General features: G+C 40.8%; 1 protein-coding gene across 1 annotated transcript in view; it reads left to right on the top strand.

Annotated features, from left to right (window-relative positions):
• Positions 1 to 16,425, top strand: part of LOC145859530 (uncharacterized) — a 45,224-nt gene extending 28,799 nt beyond the window's left edge. Inside the window, exons 8-9 of the mRNA XM_082959125.1 lie at positions 12,433 to 13,013; positions 13,229 to 16,425. Coding sequence (XP_082815251.1) covers positions 12,433 to 13,013; positions 13,229 to 13,957 — 1,310 coding nt within the window. The 3' untranslated portion in view covers positions 13,958 to 16,425. The remainder of the gene's footprint in view (positions 1 to 12,432; positions 13,014 to 13,228) is intronic.
• Positions 16,426 to 22,394: the final 5,969 nt, after the last annotated feature.

Genomic DNA, 22,394 nt, shown 5'->3' on the forward strand with positions numbered 1-22,394 from the left:
TTCCTCTTCTCTCTTCTCACCCTCTTCTCTCTTCTCTTCTCTCGCTTCTCTCTTCTCTATTTTTCTCTCTCCTTTACTCTCTCTTCTCCCTCTCTTCTCTCTTCTCCCTCTCCTCTTTTCCTCTTCTCTTCTCACCCTCTTCTCTCTTCTCTTCTCTCATTTCTCTCTTCTCTCTTTTCTATTTTTCTCTCTCCTTTACTCTCTCTTCTCCCTCTCTTCTTTCTTCTCGTGTGTTTCTGCTGGCTATCACTGAGGCCTGGTACTGTGTGATGCCCTGACAGCAGCCATTAGTCTCTGTCCAGGAGAGGAGAGGAGAGGAGAGGAGAGGAGAGGAGAGGAGAGGAGAGGAGAGGAGAGGAGAGGAGATATGGCAGGAGAGGTGAGAGGGAAAGGGGAGAGAGGGACGAGAGGAGAAGAAGAGAGGAGAGGGGAGGAGAGGCGGGAGAGAGGGCCCCCTACAGAGAGGAGGAGAGGGGAGGAGATGAGAGGGGAGAGGAGAGAGGAGGGAGAGAGAGCCCCCTACAGAGAGGACGAGAGGAGGGAGAGAGGCCCTGCCATGGTAATTGCCTTTCTGGGATAATCACTCCAAGCCACAGCCAGGCCCCTCCATACACTGTTGGATTATTTAACCCCCCCCCCCCCACTGCTGCTCCAAAACTGGTGCTCTGGAGAAGGAGTGTGGCGTCAGACTGATTATCTCTCTGTGTCCCAAATGACTCTATGTAGTGCACTACTTTTGACCAGGGCCTATAGGACTCTGGTGAAAAGTTGTGCACTTTATAGGGAGTAGTGTGCGATTTGGGATATACTCGCTCTCTCTCTCTCTGCATTCTTCCTCGTACATGCATGAACAACATCCTCCTCAAACACAGGGGACATTTTGATTGGTTAAGTCCTCCTGTCCCCCCCACACACCACCTCTCTCCTGAGTGCAGTTAATACTTGTCAGAAAAGGCAAATGGCTGTCTTTAAAAACGATAAGCACTGCTCCACAGCTATGGTGAAAATACACCACAGTGAGTACGGTTACATGCACACTATAATACCATTATTGTGGATAGTCAGATGAAGATAATAGTTGGATTAAAAACGTTTACATGCTTAGCAAGAAGAACGATTTCCCTAATAATCCTGTTTACACATCTGAAATCTGACTGGACTATGATAAATGCATCACATCGCCAATCAAAATAGACATTGTAGCACGGCGACCATGTTTATTTTATTGTTTGTATGTGAAAACTACTTCTTAAGATGCATACTTTTCAGTTGTTTATGAACTCACTTCACTGGTACTAAAGAGGGAGGCTCACTCGGCTGGTGCTACCACGTGCTGGAGCTCGGATTTTAAGGTGTTTACATGTCCTGACAATTGAAAAGGTTGTTCAGAAAACCAGGTGTTTACATGTCCTGACAATTCAAAAGGTTGTTCAGAAAACCAGGTGTTTACATGTCCTAACAATTCAAAAGGTTTTTCAGGAAACCAGGTGTTAACATGTCCTAACAATTCAAAAGGTTGTTCAGGAAACCAGGTGTTTTAATCGGCGTATGTTTACTTCTGATTTTGACCTAACGCCGATTTAAGATAGGCGGAGTAAGGTGTTTACATGACTAATGTACTATATAATCTGCCTACTGTTGTCATCAGTTAAATATCTAGTTAGTAGTGTTCATTAGTGTAAACGTACAGATTGTAGCCCCATTCCAGAGTTGTCCAGATTTTATTTTATTTAACTAGTTAAGAACAAATTTTAATTTACAACGACGGTCTAGGAACAGTGGGTTAACTGCCTTGTTCAGGGTCAGAACGACAGATTTTTTTTTACCTTGTCAGCTCAGGGATTCAATCTAGCAACCTTTCGGTTTCTGGCCCAACGCTCTAACCACTAGGCTACCTGCCGCCCCGATATAGAGGGGATCAGAACCTAGGCTGTGTACTGGAGGTATTGCTCTGTAGGGTTCTGTACATTAGAACTACCTACATGTTATTCCTCAGGAAAACAGCCTTCATCCCATTGTCTTGTTACGAATATAAACACATCTCAGTACTAGAGGCCGTCACTACAGACACCCTGGTTCGGTTTCCGGGCTGTATCACAACCGGCTGTGATTGAGAGTCCCAATTGTGCGGCTCTACCATTGGCCCGGTGTCGTCCGGGTTAAGGGAGGGTTTGGGCCTGGGTAGGACCCGGCATTGTAAAATAAGAATTTATTCTTAACTGACTTGTCTAGTTAAATAAAGGTTCAATAAAACATTTTTAAAAATGACCTTGTATTGGAACAAACACCGCTTGCTCTGAATAGAACCATGTTCAGTGGCAATGCATTTTCATGTCAACTCAATTAGCACTTTAAAACCGAAGGATATAACAACATTCCATGTTCAATGCCATTTTCACAACCACGTTGTATAGAGAATGAATAACATTAACATTCAATAGAAAAGGAATGGAAGTAGGAATGTGGTTTTTCTTGTTTGACGGGTCGAGGATGTTGGCAATGAAGTTCAGTTCTTTTCTTAACTTCTGTTGTGATCAGGCTTTAATGTTAAACCATATTTCTGTTCGTTATGAAGCAGAACAAAGTGTTCCAGGAAAGCATTTTCTAACTGCCTCTAGCCGTAGTATCACGACAGCATACACTACAGTTTTATTAACCCTGGTTGATGCTTGGTAGAACTCAACTTTTAGTCCATTATGTGTTTATACATAGTCTCTGTCCCAAATGGCATCCTATTCCCTACATAGTGAACTACTTTCAACCTGAACCCTATGGTCAAAAGTAGTGCACTATATAGGGATTAGGGTGCCGTTTGGGACATAGCATTGGGCAGAGTGTAGGCAGAGTGTACAGTAGGCAGAGTGTAGTCAGAGTGTACAGTAGGCAGGGTGTAGGCAGAGTGCACAGTAGGCAGGGTGTAGTCAGAGTGTAGTCAGAGTGTACAGTAGGCAGAGTGTAGGCAGAGTGTAGTCAGAGTGTACAGTAGGCAGAGTGTAGTCAGAGTGTAGTCAGAGTGTACAGTAGGCAGAGTGTAGGCAGAGTGTAGTCAGAGTGTACAGTAGGCAGGGTGTAGTCAGAGTGTAGTCAGAGTGTACAGTAGGCAGGGTGTAGGCAGAGTGTACAGTAGGCAGGGTGTAGGCAGAGTGTAGTCAGAGTGTAGTCAGTGTACAGTAGACAGGGTGTAGGCAGAGTGTAGTCAGATGGTAGTCAGTGTACAGTAGGCAGAGTGTAGGCAGAGTGAAGTCAGTGATTAATACAGAGACTGTTAATCTAGCCATCAGTGAGGTGAAAGACAGTTTTATAAGCAAACCACCAGATTAAAACAACTCCGTCTCATATCATAAAAACGTAACGTCGCCTTTGATGATTATCCCAGTCTGTGTGATAGATCTATCCATGATGCCTCCATCCAATCAAAAAACAATGTTAAAAACATGATGTACAAACAGACATGTCAGGTCTACATGCGTCTTTTGAATGTGTCCAGTAGCTAGCAGTCTTTGAGTTAGCTCTGCTGAGTCCCCCAGTACAACAGGAGAATAGTAGCTAGCAGTCTTTGAGTTAGCTCTGCTGAGTCCCCCAGTACATCAGGAGAATAGTAGCTAGCAGTCTTTGAGTTAGCTCTGCTGAGTCCCCCAGTACAACAGGAGAATAGTAGCTAGCAGTCTTTGAGTTAGCTAGGCTGAGTCCCCCAGTACAACAGGAGAATAGTAGCTAGCAGTCTTTGAGTTAGCTCTGCTGAGTCCCCCAGTACATCAGGAGAATAGTAGCTAGCAGTCTTTGAGTTAGCTCTGCTGAGTCCCCCAGTACAACAGGAGAATAGTAGCTAGCAGTCTTTGAGTTAGCTCTGCTGAGTCCCCCAGTACAACAGGAGAACAGTAGCTAGCAGTCTTTGAGTTAGCTAGGCTGAGTCCCCCAGTACAACAGGAGAATAGTAGCTAGCAGTCTTTGAGTTAGCTCTGCTGAGTCCCCCAGTACAACAGGAGAATAGTAGCTAGCGGTCTTTGAGTTAGCTCTGCTGAGTCCCCCAGTACAACAGGAGAATAGTAGCTAGCAGTCTTTGAGTTAGCTCTGCTGAGTCCCCCAGTACAACAGGAGAATATTAGCTAGCAGTCTTTGAGTTAGCTAGGCTGAGTCCCCCAGTACAACAGGAGAATATTAGCTAGCAGTCTTTGAGTTAGCTCTGCTGAGTCCCCCAGTACAACAGGAGAATATTAGCTAGCAGTCTTTGAGTTAGCTCTGCTGAGTCCCCCAGTACAACAGGAGAATAGTAGCTAGCAGCCTTTGAGTTAGCTCTGCTGAGTCCCCCAGTACAACAGGAGAACAGTAGCTAGCAGTCTTTGAGTTAGCTAGGCTGAGTCCCCCAGTACAGCAGGAGAACAGTAGCTAGCAGTCTATGAGTTAGCTCTGCTGAGTCCCCCAGTACAACAGTAAAGTAGTAGCTAGCAGTCTTTGAGTTAGCTAGGCTGAGTCCCCCAGTACAACAGGAGAAACTAGAGCAGTTGAAAGGTGGGCTGTGTCCCAAATGGCACCCTATTCCTTACCTAGTGCACTTCTTTCAACCAGAGCCCTATGGGCCCAGCTCAGAAGTAGTGCACTATATAGTGAATACGGTGCCATTTGTGTTGCTGTTACATGTTACAGTGAGGAAGGAGTGTCTTAGACGTTAGACAACATGTCAGACAGGAAACAGGACTTATTGTGATCCCCTTCATCTCTCCATTCCGAATGCAAAGGTTTCTGATGACCCTTTGAAGGTCGATTAGGGGATTCAGAGAATAGAGGTTAGTCTGTCACGCTGATCTGGTAACCAATGTTTTTTAGGTGACACACAGACGGCATCCCATCTACACACTGGAGGCTGGTGTCATTTTGAATCGGAGACCGTCCCACTTTTGCTTTTTGCATGTGGCTGTGCAAGCCAATCCAAGCCAATCCAAGCCAATCCAAGCCAATCCAAGCCAATCCAAGCCAATCCAAACCAATCCAAGCCAATCCAAACCAATCCAAGCAAATCCAAACCAATCCAAGCCAATCCAAGCCAATCCAAACCAATCCAAGGCAATTCAAGCCAATCCAAGCAGGTCAGATGTTTTCAGGATCACAGAGAGAGTGGCCCCTGAGAGTTGAAATTACATAATATAGAGTAGTATCTAGTATTCATGTTGCCATAATACATAGTAGTATCTAGTATTCATGTTGCCATAATACAGAGTAGTATCTAGTATTCATATAGCCGTAATACAGTGTAGTATCTAGTATTCATGTTGCCATAATACAGAGTAGTATCTAGTATTCATTTTGCCATAATACAGAGTAGTATCTAGTATTCATATAGCCGTAATACAGTGTAGTATCTAGTATTCATGTTGCCATAATACATAGTAGTATCTAGTATTCATGATGCCATAATACAGAGTAGTATCTAGTATTCATATAGCCGTAATACAGTGTAGTATCTAGTATTCATGTTGCCATAATACAGAGTAGTATCTAGTATTCATGTTGCCATAATACAGAGTAGTATCTAGTATTCATATAGCCGTAATACAGTGTAGTATCTAGTATTCATGTTGCCATAATACAGAGTAGTATCTAGTATTCATGATGCCATAATACAGAGTAGTATCTAGTATTCATATAGCCGTAATACAGTGTAGTATCTAGTATTCATGTTGCCATAATACAGAGTAGTATCTAGTATTCATGTTGCCATAATACAGAGTAGTATCTAGTATTCATTACCCAGTCTAGGCAGATAGTAGAATAATTCCCTGTGGTGTCATTACCCAGTCTAGGCAGATAGTAGAATAATTTCCTGTGGTGTCATTACCCAGTCTAGTCAGATAGTAGAATAATTCCCTGTGGTGTCATTACCCAGTCTAGGCAGATAGTATAATTATTCCCTGTGGTGTCATTACCCAGTCTAGTCAGATAGTAGAATAATTCCCTGTGGTGTCATTACCCAGTCTAGTCAGATAGTAGAATAATTCCTTGTGGTGTCATTACCCAGTCTAGGCAGATAGTAGAATAATTCCCTGTGGTGTCATTACCCAGTCTAGGCAGATAGTATAATTATTCCCTGTGGTGTCATTACCCAGTCTAGGCAGATAGTAGAATAATTCCCTGTGGTGTCATTACCCAGTCTAGGCAGATAGTAGAATAATTCCTTGTGGTGTCATTACCCAGTCTAGGCAGATAGTAGAATAATTCCCTGTGGTGTCATTACCCAGTCTAGGCAGATAGTAGAATAATTCCCTGTGGTGTCATTACCCAGTCTAGGCAGATAGTAGAATAATTCCTTGTGGTGTCATTACCCAGTCTAGGCAGATAGTAGAATAATTCCCTGTGGTGTCATTACCCAGTCTAGTCAGATAGTAGAATAATTCCCTGTGGTGTCATTACCCAGTCTAGGCAGATAGTAGAATAATTCCCTGTGGTGTCATTACCCAGTCTAGGCAGATAGTAGAATAATTCCTTGTGGTGTCATTACCCAGTCTAGGCAGATAGTAGAATAATTCCCTGTGGTGTCATTACCCAGTCTAGTCAGATAGTAGAATAATTCCCTGTGGTGTCATTACCCAGTCTAGGCAGATAGTAGAATAATTCCCCGTGGTGTCATTACCCAGTCTAGTCAGATAGTAGAATAATTCCCTGTGGTGTCATTACCCAGTCTAGGCAGATAGTAGAATAATTCTCTGTGGTGTCATTACCCAGTCTAGGCAGATAGTAGAATAATTTCCTGTGGTGTCATTACCCAGTCTAGTCAGATAGTAGAATAATTCCCTGTGGTGTCATTACCCAGTCTAGGCAGATAGTATAATTATTCCCTGTGGTGTCATTACCCAGTCTAGTCAGATAGTAGAATAATTCCCTGTGGTGTCATTACCCAGTCTAGTCAGATAGTAGAATAATTCCTTGTGGTGTCATTACCCAGTCTAGGCAGATAGTAGAATAATTCCCTGTGGTGTCATTACCCAGTCTAGGCAGATAGTATAATTATTCCCTGTGGTGTCATTACCCAGTCTAGGCAGATAGTAGAATAATTCCCTGTGGTGTCATTACCCAGTCTAGGCAGATAGTAGAATAATTCCTTGTGGTGTCATTACCCAGTCTAGGCAGATAGTAGAATAATTCCCTGTGGTGTCATTACCCAGTCTAGGCAGATAGTAGAATAATTCCCTGTGGTGTCATTACCCAGTCTAGGCAGATAGTAGAATAATTCCTTGTGGTGTCATTACCCAGTCTAGGCAGATAGTAGAATAATTCCCTGTGGTGTCATTACCCAGTCTAGTCAGATAGTAGAATAATTCCCTGTGGTGTCATTACCCAGTCTAGGCAGATAGTAGAATAATTCCCCGTGGTGTCATTACCCAGTCTAGTCAGATAGTAGAATAATTCCCTGTGGTGTCATTACCCAGTCTAGGCAGATAGTAGAATAATTCCCTGTGGTGTCATTACCCAGTCTAGTCAGATAGTAGAATAATTCCCTGTGGTGTCATTACCCAGTCTAGGCAGATAGTAGAATAATTCCCTGTGGTGTCATTACCCAGTCTAGGCAGATAGTAGAATAATTCCTTGTGGTGTCATTACCCAGTCTAGGCAGATAGTAGAATAATTCCCTGTGGTGTCATTACCCAGTCTAGTCAGATAGTAGAATAATTCCCTGTGGTGTCATTACCCAGTCTAGGCAGATAGTAGAATAATTCCCCGTGGTGTCATTACCCAGTCTAGTCAGATAGTAGAATAATTCCCTGTGGTGTCATTACCCAGTCTAGGCAGATAGTAGAATAATTCTCTGTGGTGTCATTACCCAGTCTAGGCAGATAGTAGAATAATTTCCTGTGGTGTCATTACCCAGTCTAGTCAGATAGTAGAATAATTCCCTGTGGTGTCATTACCCAGTCTAGGCAGATAGTATAATTATTCCCTGTGGTGTCATTACCCAGTCTAGTCAGATAGTAGAATAATTCCCTGTGGTGTCATTACCCAGTCTAGTCAGATAGTAGAATAATTCCTTGTGGTGTCATTACCCAGTCTAGGCAGATAGTAGAATAATTCCCTGTGGTGTCATTACCCAGTCTAGGCAGATAGTATAATTATTCCCTGTGGTGTCATTACCCAGTCTAGGCAGATAGTAGAATAATTCCCTGTGGTGTCATTACCCAGTCTAGGCAGATAGTAGAATAATTCCTTGTGGTGTCATTACCCAGTCTAGGCAGATAGTAGAATAATTCCCTGTGGTGTCATTACCCAGTCTAGGCAGATAGTAGAATAATTCCTTGTGGTGTCATTACCCAGTCTAGGCAGATAGTAGAATAATTCCCTGTGGTGTCATTACCCAGTCTAGTCAGATAGTAGAATAATTCCCTGTGGTGTCATTACCCAGTCTAGGCAGATAGTAGAATAATTCCCCGTGGTGTCATTACCCAGTCTAGTCAGATAGTAGAATAATTCCCTGTGGTGTCATTACCCAGTCTAGGCAGATAGTATAATTATTCCCTGTGGTGTCATTACCCAGTCTAGTCAGATAGTAGAATAATTCCCTGTGGTGTCATTACCCAGTCTAGTCAGATAGTAGAATAATTCCTTGTGGTGTCATTACCCAGTCTAGTCAGATAGTAGAATAATTCCCTGTGGTGTCATTACCCAGTCTAGGCAGATAGTAGAATAATTCCCTGTGGTGTCATTACCCAGTCTACTGTGTCATCCTCCCAGAGCAGAGAGAGAGAGAGGGAGAGAGGAATTCGCAATTCATTATTTACCCCAAACCTGGGTTTAAATAGTATTTTAAATTATTTAAAATACTTTAGCTGGTCTTGATTGAGCTTTCTTGGCGTTTGGACCAATAGAAAAAAATCCCAAAACGTCAAACCCAACCTACTTGGCCCTACAGGCATGATAGAGGAAACGCTTGGAAGTATTTGAAAGATTTCAGATAGTATTTGAACCCATGGCTGATTCAGCCTACACCGTCTATAGTGTTGTGTTGTTGACTGTATAATGCAGATGGACGTTCAGTTGGACTTCACTGAGCCACAGGAAGCTGTAACTCTAATCTAATCCAGAAATACCCATGGCAACGTGTTGTTGGGTGTGTTTTAGTTAGCGTGTTGTTACCATGTTGTGACTGTGTTGATACCTGGTGTTAAGAGCAGTGTATGTTCTTCTTCTTGATTTAAAGGGATTGGACAAATCATACTAAAGCACCTGACTGGACTACATAGACTAATATACCTTAATGATCTATCTTCAGGTGTTTTCATCCGTCTTGGTTGCTACCTGGTGGTGTTAAGATTTGTAAGTCGCTCTGGATAAGAGCGTCTGCTAAATAACGTAAATGTAAATGTTAAGAGCAGTGGTTGTCTTGGTGATGTCTTCAGGTGTTTTCATCCGTCTTGTTTGCTACCTGGTGGTGTTAAGAGCAGTGGTTGTCTCGGTGATGTCTTCAGGTGTTTTCATCCGTCTTGTTTGCTACCTGGTGGTGTTAAGAGCAGTGGTTGTCTCGGTGATGTCTTCAGGTGTTTTCATCCGTCTTGTTTGCTACCTGGTGGTGTTAAGAGCAGTGGTTGTCTCGGTGATGTCTTCAGGTGTTTTCATCCGTCTTGTTTGCTACCTGGTGGTGTTAAGAGCAGTGGTTGTCTCGGTGATGTCTTCAGGTGTTTTCATACGTCTTGTTTGCTACCTGGTGGTGTTAAGAGCAGTGGTTGTCTCGGTGATGTCTTCAGGTGTTTTCATACGTCTTGTTTGCTACCTGGTGGTGTTAAGAGCAGTGGTTGTCTCGGTGATGTCTTCAGGTGTTTTCATACGTCTTGTTTGCTACCTGGTGGTGTTAAGAGCAGTGGTTGTCTCGGTGATGTCTTCAGGTGTTTTCATACGTCTTGTTTGCTACCTGGTGGTGTTAAGAGCAGTGGTTGTCTCGGTGATGTCTTCAGGTGTTTTCATCCGTCTTGTTTGCTACCTGGTGGTGTTAAGAGCAGTGGTTGTCTCGGTGATGTCTTCAGGTGTTTTCATACGTCTTGTTTGCTACCTGGTGGTGTTAAGAGCAGTGGTTGTCTCGGTGATGTCTTCAGGTGTTTTCATCCGTCTTGTTTGCTACCTGGTGGTGTTAAGAGCAGTGGTTGTCTCGGTGATGTCTTCAGGTGTTTTCATCCGTCTTGTTTGCTACCTGGTGGTGTTAAGAGCAGTGGTTGTCTCGGTGATGTCTTCAGGTGTTTTCATACGTCTTGTTTGCTACCTGGTGGTGTTAAGAGCAGTGGTTGTCTCGGTGATGTCTTCAGGTGTTGTTAAAGGCATTAGACAAGGAAGCTAAAGTAATACCAAAGCCTAGTAAAGAAATGGAATGGAATACACCTCCTGTTTATCTCAATTAAACTGCTCTTTCAGGTGTTGTTGACTCAGCCGTCTTGTTTGGCAGAGAGATTTATTTTTGACAATTTTATAAGTACACATCGCAAAAAGACATATGCATCCTCACCCTAGTGAACCATAATTTTTTTGCTAGTAACTGTCAAAATATACTGAGGATTGACAGAAAGTACTATCGTAGGTTTTCCTATGAAAACCAAATTAACCCTGTAGCTCATATCATAGTGAAATACAGTGACATCAATTTACATGAGTAGCAGATAGCAGAATATTGCTCCTGTCCGGTATTCCCTGCTTTAAACAGATAATGACTTTACCAGCCCAGCCTAGCTATGTAAATTAGCCAGGGTCTGATATCTGACTGTACTGAGCAGCTCTGTAGTTCAACCATATGTCTGTTTCCCAATTCGCACCCTATTCCTTACACAGTTCACTACTTTTGATTAGAGTCCAATGGGCCCTGGTCAAAAGTAGTGCACTATGTAGGGAATAGGCTGCCGTTTGGAACGAATTCTATGTCTGTCTGAGGGAAGCAGACACCAAAGTACCTAGTCATCCAGTCATCTTCAATGCCTAGCCAAATCTAATGGATTTAATGAAGGGGAGATATATTTTTTGTAAATGTTGTATTTAATTTGATTTAGCATTTTTATGAGACACCCCCCCCATTCCCCATACTAAATCACATTAAAATGTTCAGAGTTTGTAGTCGCGTTAACTCTTCTGCTTACAGTGTGTCTGTGTGGTTGGTTGGAAGGAATAGCTAGTGTTAATGAATGCAAAACATTTCCATAAAATATTCAAAGAAGACCCATTATTGCTGTGGCTGTTTCATCTGTGCTGCTAAACTTCAATCAGTTTTGCATTTGAAATGCATTAAATGCCTTTGGTAATCTAGTCTAATCTGCAAAGCAACATTTTTGTCAAAGTGGTTTTATATTATTATTATTATTATTAAACACACAAAAAAAATATGTAACACTTAATTTTATGATGGTATTTTTTAAAATGTCTCTTATAATTAAAATCCTTGCTTATCAAGTACTTAAAAACAAGCATGTAATTGTCTTGTTTATCAGAGCCTTTAATCTTATTGTCACGTTCGTTGTAAGAAGGAGACCAAGGTGCAGCGTGGTAAGCGTACATCTTACTTTTAATAGATGAACACCGAACAAAACAAAGAAAAATACAAAACGAATGTAAAGTTCTGCAGGCTTCACAGTAGCTATACAAAAACAAGATCCCACAAAAACCCAGTGGGAAAAGGCTGCCTAAATATGATCCCCAATCAGAGACAACGAAAGACAGCTGCCTCTGATTGGGAACCATATCAGGCCAACATAGAAATATATAATCAGGAATGCCCACCCAAATCACACCCTGACCTAACCAAATAGAGAAATAAAAAGGCTCTCTACGGTCAGGGTGTGACACTTATTCTATGTACGAATATTAAACAAATTACTCAAAAACACAGAATTAGTGTCAATGCAATTGTAAAACTGTGTGCAAATGTTATTTTTTACTGAGCTAAATATATGTTAATAATGAGATAATATCTAAATATATGTTAATAATGAGATAATATCTAAATATATGTTAATAATGAGATACTATCTAAATATATGTTAACAATGAGATATCTAAATATATGTTAATAATGAGATAATATCTAAATATATGTTAATAATGAGATAATATCTAAATATATGTTAATAATGAGATAATATCTACATATATGTTAATAATGAGATCATTTCTAAATATATGTTAATAATGAGATACTATCTAAATATATGTTAATAATGAGATAATATCTAAATATATGTTAATAATGAGATACTATCTAAATACTATGTTTTTAAAGCCACATTCCAGGGTCTTATTTCCAAATGGCCCTGACACTCTGTTTGAGATCTACTCCTATGAGCTGAGGTGCATGAAGGGCTGTTTTACCATGAATAATGTTACTGTCTGTGTACTGTCTGTGTCTGTGTTAATACCATGAGGTGTCAGTGTTGTGCTACGGCTGGTTAATAGTAACACCTCCTTCCTCTGATGCAGACGAGGAGGTGCAGACTGATGAAGGCCCTTTAGAGAATACAGACCAGTCTCCACAGAGTGACCTGTCCACTGAAGAGGTTAAACACAGCTCTCCACAGAGTGACCTGTCCACTGAAGAGGTTAAACACAGCTCTCCACAGAGTGACCTGTCCACTGAAGAGGTTAAACACAGCTCTCCACAGAGTGACCTGTCCACTGAAGAGGTTAAACACAGCTCTCCACAGAGTGACCTGTCCACTGAAGAGGTTAAACACAGCTCTCCACAGAGTGACCTGTCCACTGAAGAGGTTAAACACAGCTCTCCACAGAGTGACCTGTCCACTGAAGAGGTTAAACACAGCTCTCCACAGAGTGACCTGTCCACTGAAGAGGTTAGACACAGCTCTCCACAGAGTGACCTGTCCACTGAAGAGGTTAAACACAGCTCTCCACAGAGTGACCTGTCCACTGAAGAGGTTAAACACAGCTCTCCACAGAGTGACCTGTCCACTGAAGAGGTTAAACACAGCTCTCCACAGAGTGACCTGTCCACTGAAGAGGTTAAACACAGCTCTCCACAGAGTGACCTGTCCACTGAAGAGGTTAGACAAACCTCATACTTGCATATATTGCTTACTACTGTACATGTGTATCAAGTTTCATGCTTTAAAAAAAAAGTGTACATTATTTTCTATATTATCTATAGCTCAAATACAATTGCAACTGTTTGAATGTTCAACATATTGTTTCTGAAAGACTTATGATCGGCTCATGATGATAGAATCATATTAATTTGCTAATGTACAATTAATTTCAGAAGCCAACAGAGGACAGTAAATCTACTGACACAGAGGAGAGTCCAGAGGGAGAAAAAGGTGAAAAGGAGGAGACTGCAGTAGCTGAGAACTCCACAGAGGAACAAGGTGATAACAAGGCAGATATTACTAAGACCACAGAGGAACAAGGTGATAACAAGGAAGATATTACAAAGACCACAGAGGAACAAGGTGATAACAAGGAAGAGATTACTAAGACCACACAAGAACAAGATGATAACAAGGAAGAGATTACTAAAACCACAGAGGAACAAGGTGATAACAAGGAAGAGATTACTAAGACCACAGAGGAACAAGATGATAACAAGGAAGATATTACTAAGACCACACAAGAACAAGATGATAACAAGGAAGAGATTACTAAAACCACAGAGGAACAAGGTGATAACAAGGAAGAGTCTACTAAGACCACAGAGGAACAAGGTGATAACAAGGAAGAGTCTACTAAGACCACAGAGGAACAAGGTGATAACAAGGAAGAGTCTACTAAGACCACAGAGGAACAAGGTGATAACAAGGAAGAGTCTACTAAGACCACAGAGGAACAAGGTGATAACAAGGAAGAGTCTACTAAGACCACAGAGGAACAAGGTGATAACAAGGAAGAGTCTACTAAGACCACAGAGGAGGACTCAGATAGTGTGGTTGGGGAGAAGAGCCTGGAGACCAAGCTACAGGGAAGTCTGGAGAACCTGGTCCTGGAGAAATGAAGGATGGAGAGGGGAAGGAGAGAGAGAGAAGGAGGAGGAGGCACCGGCTAAAGCTGAGGAGGTTCAACAGATGGAAAAGAGGAGAAAGAGAAAGTGGATAGAGGAGGATGAGATGAATCATACCATGTGGAAAAGAAAGATGAGGAGGAAGTAGACAAGGAACCTGGAACTGAGACAGATTCTGAGACAGAGGAGGGAGGAAGTAGACAAGGAACCTGGAACTGAGACAGATTCTGAGACAGAGGAGGGAGGAAGTAGACAAGGAACCTGGAACTGAGACAGATTCTGAGACAGAGGAGGGAGGAAGTAGACAAGGAACCTGGAACTGAGACAGATTCTGAGACAGAGGAGGGAGGAAGTAGACAAGAAACCTGGAACTGAGACAGATTCTGAGACAGAGGAGGGAGGAAGTAGACAAGGAACCTGGAACTGAGACAGATTCTGAGACAGAGGAGGGAGGAAGTAGACAAGGAACCTGGAACTGAGACAGATTCTGAGACGGAGGAGGGAGGAAGTAGACAAGGAACCTGGAACTGAGACAGATTCTGAGACGGAGGAGGGAGGAAGTAGACAAGGAACCTGGAACTGAGACAGATTCTGAGACAGAGGAGGGAGGAAGTAGACAAGGAACCTGGAACTGAGACAGATTCTGAGACAGAGGAGGGAGGAAGTAGACAAGGAACCTGGAACTGAGACAGATTCTGAGACAGAGGAGGGAGGAAGTAGACAAGGAACCTGGAACTGAGACAGATTCTGAGACAGAGGAGGGAGGAAGTAGACAAGGAACCTGGAACTGAGACAGATTCTGAGACAGAGGAGGGAGGAAGTAGACAAGGAACCTGGAACTGAGACAGATTCTGAGACAGAGGAGGGAGGAAGTAGACAAGGAACCTGGAACTGAGACAGATTCTGAGACAGAGGAGGGAGGAAGTAGACAAGGAACCTGGAACTGAGACAGATTCTGAGACGGAGGAGGGAGGAAGTAGACAAGGAACCTGGAACTGAGACAGATTCTGAGACAGAGGAGGGAGGAAGTAGACAAGGAACCTGGAACTGAGACAGATTCTGAGACAGAGGAGGGAGGAAGTGAAAAAAAAGATGGAGGGTGATGCTTCAGAGACAGGAGAAGATAGAGCGGTGAAGGGAGAGAAGGATGGAGGTAAAAAGGAGGAGAAGGATGATGCAGCTACTTCAAAAAACGATGCCAAAACAGACAAGTCTGCAAAGGAGAAAGGAGAGGGGGGTGACGAAGAGGAGAGAAATGGGGAGGGAGAATCGGAATCCGATTCCAGTGAAGAGGAAGAAACAGGGAAAGAGAACAGAGACCAGGTAAAAGGTTCTAATGACAAAAGTCAAGAAGCAAAGAAGAGCTGAAGTGTTGTTTACGAAAAGCCTTAGGGAGAAGGGTGACAAGACTAGCATGTAGGGAACAAAGAAAAATATCATTATAATCCACGACAACAAAACAATATTAGATACCAGGGTTCTCAACAGGATTTTATTTAACAAGGTGGTGCTGCTGAGCAAAGCGCCTCTCTTACATTCTTTGGGGAATAACCCTGATATCATATGGGATTATATGTGGGATTATATATGAATGGTTGTTTAGTTGCATAGGGGTACACAGCTATAGGGGCGTTTCTATTTGAAGTATAGTATAAATGTATGTCGGCATCACCAGCAGGAAGATGATCCAACAGCTGTTATAACAATTACACAGTGCCTTTTCTCATCAAATAACCATGTAGATCTGTGGTAACTCATTGTTCTTACATGGTCATTAAGTAGTGAGTCATGATACATGACTAAGTTCAAATAGTTTCCAAGTGTTCAAGTGGTTATTATCTGTTGAAACACTGTTAAAAGGAAGTACTGTACTCTTGAGAGATGTGTCTGTTAGGCTTTTAATGTGACATCATGTTCTGTACTCTAATGATATGAAGGAGAGAGAGATAGAGAGAGATGGGGGGAGGAGAGAGAGAGAGGAGGAGAAAGAGGGGGAGAGAGAAGAGGAGGGAGAAGGAGAGAGAGAGAGAGACAGAGAGAGGGAGAGGAGAGAGAGAGAGAGAGACAGAGAGAGGGAGAGGAGAGAGAGAGAGAGAGACAGAGAGAGGGAGAGGAGAGGAGAGAGAGAGAGAGACAGATTACTGCCTTAGTGTGTATGTACTTGTTCTTTGTTTATTTATCTGTCTGAAAACGGGTATACTATTACATGTTATTATGTATGTTATATTATACTATTACATGTTGTATGATTTGCCAGTGTTTTATATAGTAGCTAGTATAATGAATAAACGACAACAATACAGTACCTCATCAAGCAATAAGAATTAAACAAGACAATACTGTACATTGTTCTGTTCCTGCAATGCTGTTCCACAACGTGCTGCTTCACCCTGTAAAAGATCATCTGTTCTCTGAAACTGTCTTGTAACAGAAGTTTAATAAACTGAAACTAAGAAAAACAATATGTGTATGTATTGAAATGATTTATAATTACAAATAACACAAGTTCACCTTTGAACCGTTTTACTGAAGCATTTATTTGGGTTGCAATTTCTGAGTCTGGTAACTCTAATGAAGTTATCCTCTGCAGCAGAGGTAATTCTGAGACTTCCTTTCCTGTGGCGGTCCTCATGAGAGCCAGTTTCATCATAGCGCTTGATGGTTTTTGCGAGTGCACTTGAAAAAACGTTCAAAGTTCTTGAATTTTCCGCATTGACTGACCTTCATGTCTTAAAGTAATGATGGACTGTCGTTTCTTTTTGCTTATTTGAGCTGTTCTTGCCATAATATGGACTTGGTCTTTTACCAAATAGGGCTATCTTCTGTATACCCCCCCTACCTTGTCACAACACAACTGATTGTCTCAAACGCATTAAGAAGGAAAGAAATTCCACAAATTAACTTTTAACATGGCACACCTGTTAATTGAAATGCATTCCAGGTGACTACCTCATGAAGCTGGTTGAGAGAATGCCAAGCGTGTGTAAAGCTGTCATCAAGGCAAAGGGTGGCTACTTGGAAGAATCTCAAATATATTTTGATTTGTTTAACACTTTTTTCGGTTACTAAATGATTCCATATGTGTTATTTCATCGTTTTAATGTCTCCACTATTATTCTACAATGTAGAAAATAGTAAAAATAAAGAAAAACCCTGGAATGAGTAGATGTGTCCACATTTTTGGCTGGTACTGTATATATTTTAATTCAGTATATATATATATATATATATATCATAAGGTGAATGCACCAATGTGTAAGTCGCTCTGGATAAGAGCGTCTGCTAAATGACTTAAATGTAAATGTATATATATTTATATATATATATATATATATATATATACACACTGCCGTTCAAAAGATTGGGGTCACTTAGAAATGTCCTTGTTTTTGAAAGAAAATCAATTTTTTTTGGTCCATTAAAATAACATCAAATTGATCAGAAATACAGTGTAGACATTGTTCATGTTGTAAATGACTATTGTAGCTGGAAATGGCTGATTTTTTTATGGAATATCTACATAGGTGTACAGAGGCTCATTATCAGCAACCATCACTCCTGTGTTCCAATGGCACGTTGTGTTAGCTAATCCAAGTTTATCATTTTAAAAGGCTAATTGATTATTAGAAATCCCTTTTGCAATTATGTTAGCCCAGCTGAAAACTGTTGTCCTGATTAAAGAAGCAATAAAACTGGCCTTCTTTAGACTAATTGAGTATCTGGAGCATCAGCATTTGTGGGTTCGATTACAGGCTCAAAATGGCCAGAAACAAAGACCTTTCCTCTGAAACTCGTCAGTCTATTCTTGTTCTGAGAAATGAAGGTTATTCCATGCGAGAAATTGCCAAGAAACTGAAGATCTCGTAAAACGCGGTGTACTACTCCCTTCACAGAACAGAGCAAACTGGCTCTAACCAGAATAGAAAGAGGAGTCAGGACAATAGTTTTCAGATGTGCTAACATAATTGCAAAAGGGTTTTCTAATGATCAATTAGCCAATTAGCAATACCTGTCAAGACATTTAGTTGTCCTGGATAAAATCCAAATTCTTGTGGTAGCAGGCGGATCCAATCACTTACCATGTTTTTTTCCTAGCGGAGACAGACGTGTCTGGATAAACAACATTATTGTAAAAGCCTAGTCACAGAGAATCCTCACATCTCCCCACAATTCTACACTCTTCCTCACAGCTTCCCACTCTCCTCCAGAAACAGCCTGTTAATTCTCCAGGGACAGAAGACGTCAGTGTGCAGCCAGTCAGTCAGACCATCCCTGTGGATCTTGTGATGTATAGCCACTGTTACTGTGACATGCTGCACTGACTGTACTAGAGACTGGTGCTGTAACTACAATAGTATGCTGCAATGATGTAATAATGTAATAATGTAATGCTGTAATAATGTAATGTTGTAATGATGTAATGCTGTATTAGTGTAACGCTGTAATAATGTAACGCTGTAATAATGTAACGCTGTAATAATGTAATGCTGTAATAATGTAATGCTGTAATAATGTAATGCTGTAATAGTATACTGTAATAATGTAATGCTGTAATAATGTAATGCTGTAATAATGTAATGCTGTAATAGTGTAATGCTGTAATAATGTAATGCTGTAATAGTGTAATGCTGTAATAGTATGTTGTAATAATTTAATGCTGTAATAATGTAATGCTGTAATAATTTAACGCTGTAATAATGTAATGCTGTAATAGTGTAATGCTGTAATAATGTAATGCTGTAATAGTATACTGTAATAATGTAATGCTGTAATATTGTAATGCTGTAATAATGTAATGCTGTAATAGTATGCAGTAATAATGTAATGCTGTAATAATGTAATGCTGTAATCATGTAATGCTGTAATATTGTAATGCTGTAATAATGTAATGCTGTAATAGTATGCAGTAATAATGTAATTCTGTAATAATGTAATGCTGTAATAGTATGCAGTAATAATGTAATGCTGTAATAATGTAATGCTGTAATAATTTAACGCTGTAATAATGTAATGCTGTAATAATGTAATGCTGTAATAATGTAATGCTGTAATAATTTTATGCTTTAATAACTACCTGTAATGATTCTACAGTGAAGGATGTGTGGGAGTATTAAGGAATGGGGACTGCTGCTGGTAAAGAAATAGCACTGGGAGGATGTGAATGAATGAATGAAGTCATCAGCTCAGTACCGGAAGGAAGTCAGAAGAAGTGAGCAGAGACACAGTGATGTGAAGACATCATTACAGTTGCAGAGAAAGCTGCTGCTTCCTCTCTGTGATGTCAGGGATGTAGACCTACATTATGGATGAGCTGTATGCCTCTCTGTGATGTCAGGGAGGAACGTAAAGCCTACATTATGGATGAGCTGTATGCCTCTCTGTGATGTCAGGGAGGAACGTAAGGCCTACATTATGGATGAGCTGTATGCCTCTCTGTGATGTCAGGGAGGAACGTAAGGCCTACATTATGGATGAGCTGTATGCCTCTCTGTGATGTCAGGGAGGAACGTAAAGCCTACATTATGGATGAGCTGTATGCCACAGCTTTGAAGAGTAGCTGTGGTGAGTTTCTGTGGTATGAATTTGTGAATACATGTTGATGTTATGGATGGAAGGTCTGTGTAATGAGTTATTACATGATGTTAAAGGATGGAAGAACTGTGTAATGAGTTATTACATGATGTTATGGATGGAAGGTCTGTGTAATGAGTTATTACATGATGTTATGGATGGAAGGTCTATGTAATGAGTTATTACATGATGTTATGGATGGAAGGTCTGTATAATGAGTTATTACATGATGTTATGGATGGAAGGTCTGTGTAATGAGTTATTACATGATGTTAAAGGATGGAAGGTCTGTGTAATGAGTTATTACATGATGTTATGGATGGAAGGTCTATGTAATGAGTTATTACATGATGTTATGGATGGAAGGTCTGTGTAATGAGTTATTACATGATGTTATGGATGGAAGGTCTGTGTAATGAGTTATTACATGATGTTATGGATGGAAGGTCTGTGTAATGAGTTATTACATGATGTTATAGATGGAAGGTCTGTGTAATGAGTTATTACATGATGTTATAGATGGAAGGTCTGTGTAATGAGTTATTACATGATGTTATAGATGGAAGGTCTGTGTAATGAGTTATTACATGATGTTATGGATGGAAGGTCTGTGTAATGAGTTATTACATGATGTTATGGATGGAAGGTCTGTGTAATGAGTTATTACATGATGTTATAGATGGAAGGTCTGTGTAATGAGTTATTACATGATGTTATGGATGGAAGGTCTGTGTAATGAGTTATTACATGATGTTATGGATGGAAGGTCTGTATAATGAGTTATTACATGATGTTATGGATGGAAGGTCTGTGTAATGAGTTATTACATGATGTTATGGATGGAAGGTCTGTGTAATGAGTTATTACATGATGTTATGGATGGAAGGTCTGTGTAATGAGTTATTACATGATGTTATGGATGGAAGGTCTGTGTAATGAGTTATTACATGATGTTATAGATGGAAGGTCTGTGTAATGAGTTATTACATGATGTTATGGATGGAAGGTCTGTGTAATGAGTTATTACATGATGTTATGGATGGAAGGTCTGTGTAATGAGTTATTACATGATGTTATGGATGGAAGGTCTGTGTAATGTTATTATGAAAGAGCACATGACACAACCCCTGAAAATAAAATGTCTAAAATGTGCTTTAGAATCCTCATGGATTGATCACCGTAAGAGACAGTTTGCAGCAGCCCCTTTCCCCGTCCTATCTGCAGCCGCACAGGTTGGGAATGAGACAGAGAGAGTCACACACAGCCTAGAGAAACCATTAACCTGGTGAGTCATCAAACGCTGTGAGCGTCCTCCAGTTCTATTTCTAGGAGCACCGTTTATACCCTCCGTCCCTCTCCCTCGCGTCTCTTTCTCCCGCCAGCCTCTTCAAGCTGCTAGAAATAACAAGGTCATGTCTCTACTTCCCTTCAAAAGTCCTCTTCCTGTGTCTTTACAGGATGTTGATAATAACAGATGTAATGTAAGACAATAACAGTGGTTGGGTATACACTATATATTAATATTACCATAACAAAGAGCTTAAGGACATAAAATGGCGGACAGAGATGAGACAGTTGATCAGAAAACAGAATCGTCACCAGGAGTAAGCTGCTGATAATTCCAAGTTGTATTTATTATGTTATATGAAAAATAGACATGTAATATAGGACAGAGTTATCTTTGCAAGTTCCTTCTTTCTCTGACAGGTACAATCCATTTGATAACAAATATTCCCTTAAGATTTAACACAACTCTCATCTGTAATAATTTGGAACAGGGTTTTTGAATACAGGTTTTCAATTTACTCCATTTAAAATGTTATTATAAATGTATTCACAACATGGCACTATATGGATCCATCAAGCCAAACTGACCACTCAGAAGTGACTGCTATTAATCACTGTTATAGTTATGTCTCTTTAGTTAGCTAGTAATGTTATTCTCATTGGTTTATTGTTTTGTAGCTTTATCTCACACCGATGACTTGTCTTCTATAGATTGACATGTTGGTTACCTTGGTTACAGGTCAGCGGAGGCTGGTGGGTGGAGATGTAGTTAGGGACAGGCTCATCATAACAGCTGGAATGGAATGGATACGAAAGTTGTCGCGTGTTTTGATACCGCTCCTTTCAGTCCATTCCAGCCGTTAACAATGAGCCCGTCCTCCGATATCTCCGCCCACCAGCCTCCAGTGTTCCAGGTGAGGCGTCATCGTTAGCTACAGGCGAACTCTTGTTTGTCTGTTTTCACACCTGGCCTGTGTTGTGTCTAGTACAGGATGAGTTTGGATGATGTCACCTCTCACAGTTATAAAAATAAAAGAGGAAGGAAGGAAGGGGTCAAGGGTCAGCAGTTTGTTTGAATGGGAAAGGTCAGTTCATCAGATCACACACACTATGGTACTTTGTATTTTACAATAATGGTATTTTACAAACATGAAAATCAAAGCTGATATATTCATTTGAAGAGAAATTGATTTAAAGGGTTAAAGAAAACCGCAACACAGAATCTTCAGCTCTATCAACTTGTTAAGTCCCAGATCACCTGGTTTCTCCTATAAACAAAACGAAGCAGCTTTTAGTCTCCATTCTATCCCTGCTAGAGTTCTGTTGTGTCTGAACTGACAGACCAGTAGTCTAGAGTAATGTAATGTATGTCCAGTGTCTGGTGCATCTGATGTCCTCAGCAGCCCAGTATCTTTATCACCCTGCCTTGTGTCTATAGATTCTATGTTGTGATTTACAACAACATGACATAGGGGTTTAAAGCCAACTGTCTATAGATTCTATGTTGTGATTTATAACAACATGACATAGGGGTTTAAAGCCAACTGTCTATAGATTCTATGTTGTGATTTAT

Source organism: Salmo salar, chromosome 02 (assembly GCF_965601325.2).
Source record: "Salmo salar chromosome 02, fSalSal1, whole genome shotgun sequence".
Classification (NCBI taxonomy): domain Eukaryota; kingdom Metazoa; phylum Chordata; class Actinopteri; order Salmoniformes; family Salmonidae; genus Salmo; species Salmo salar.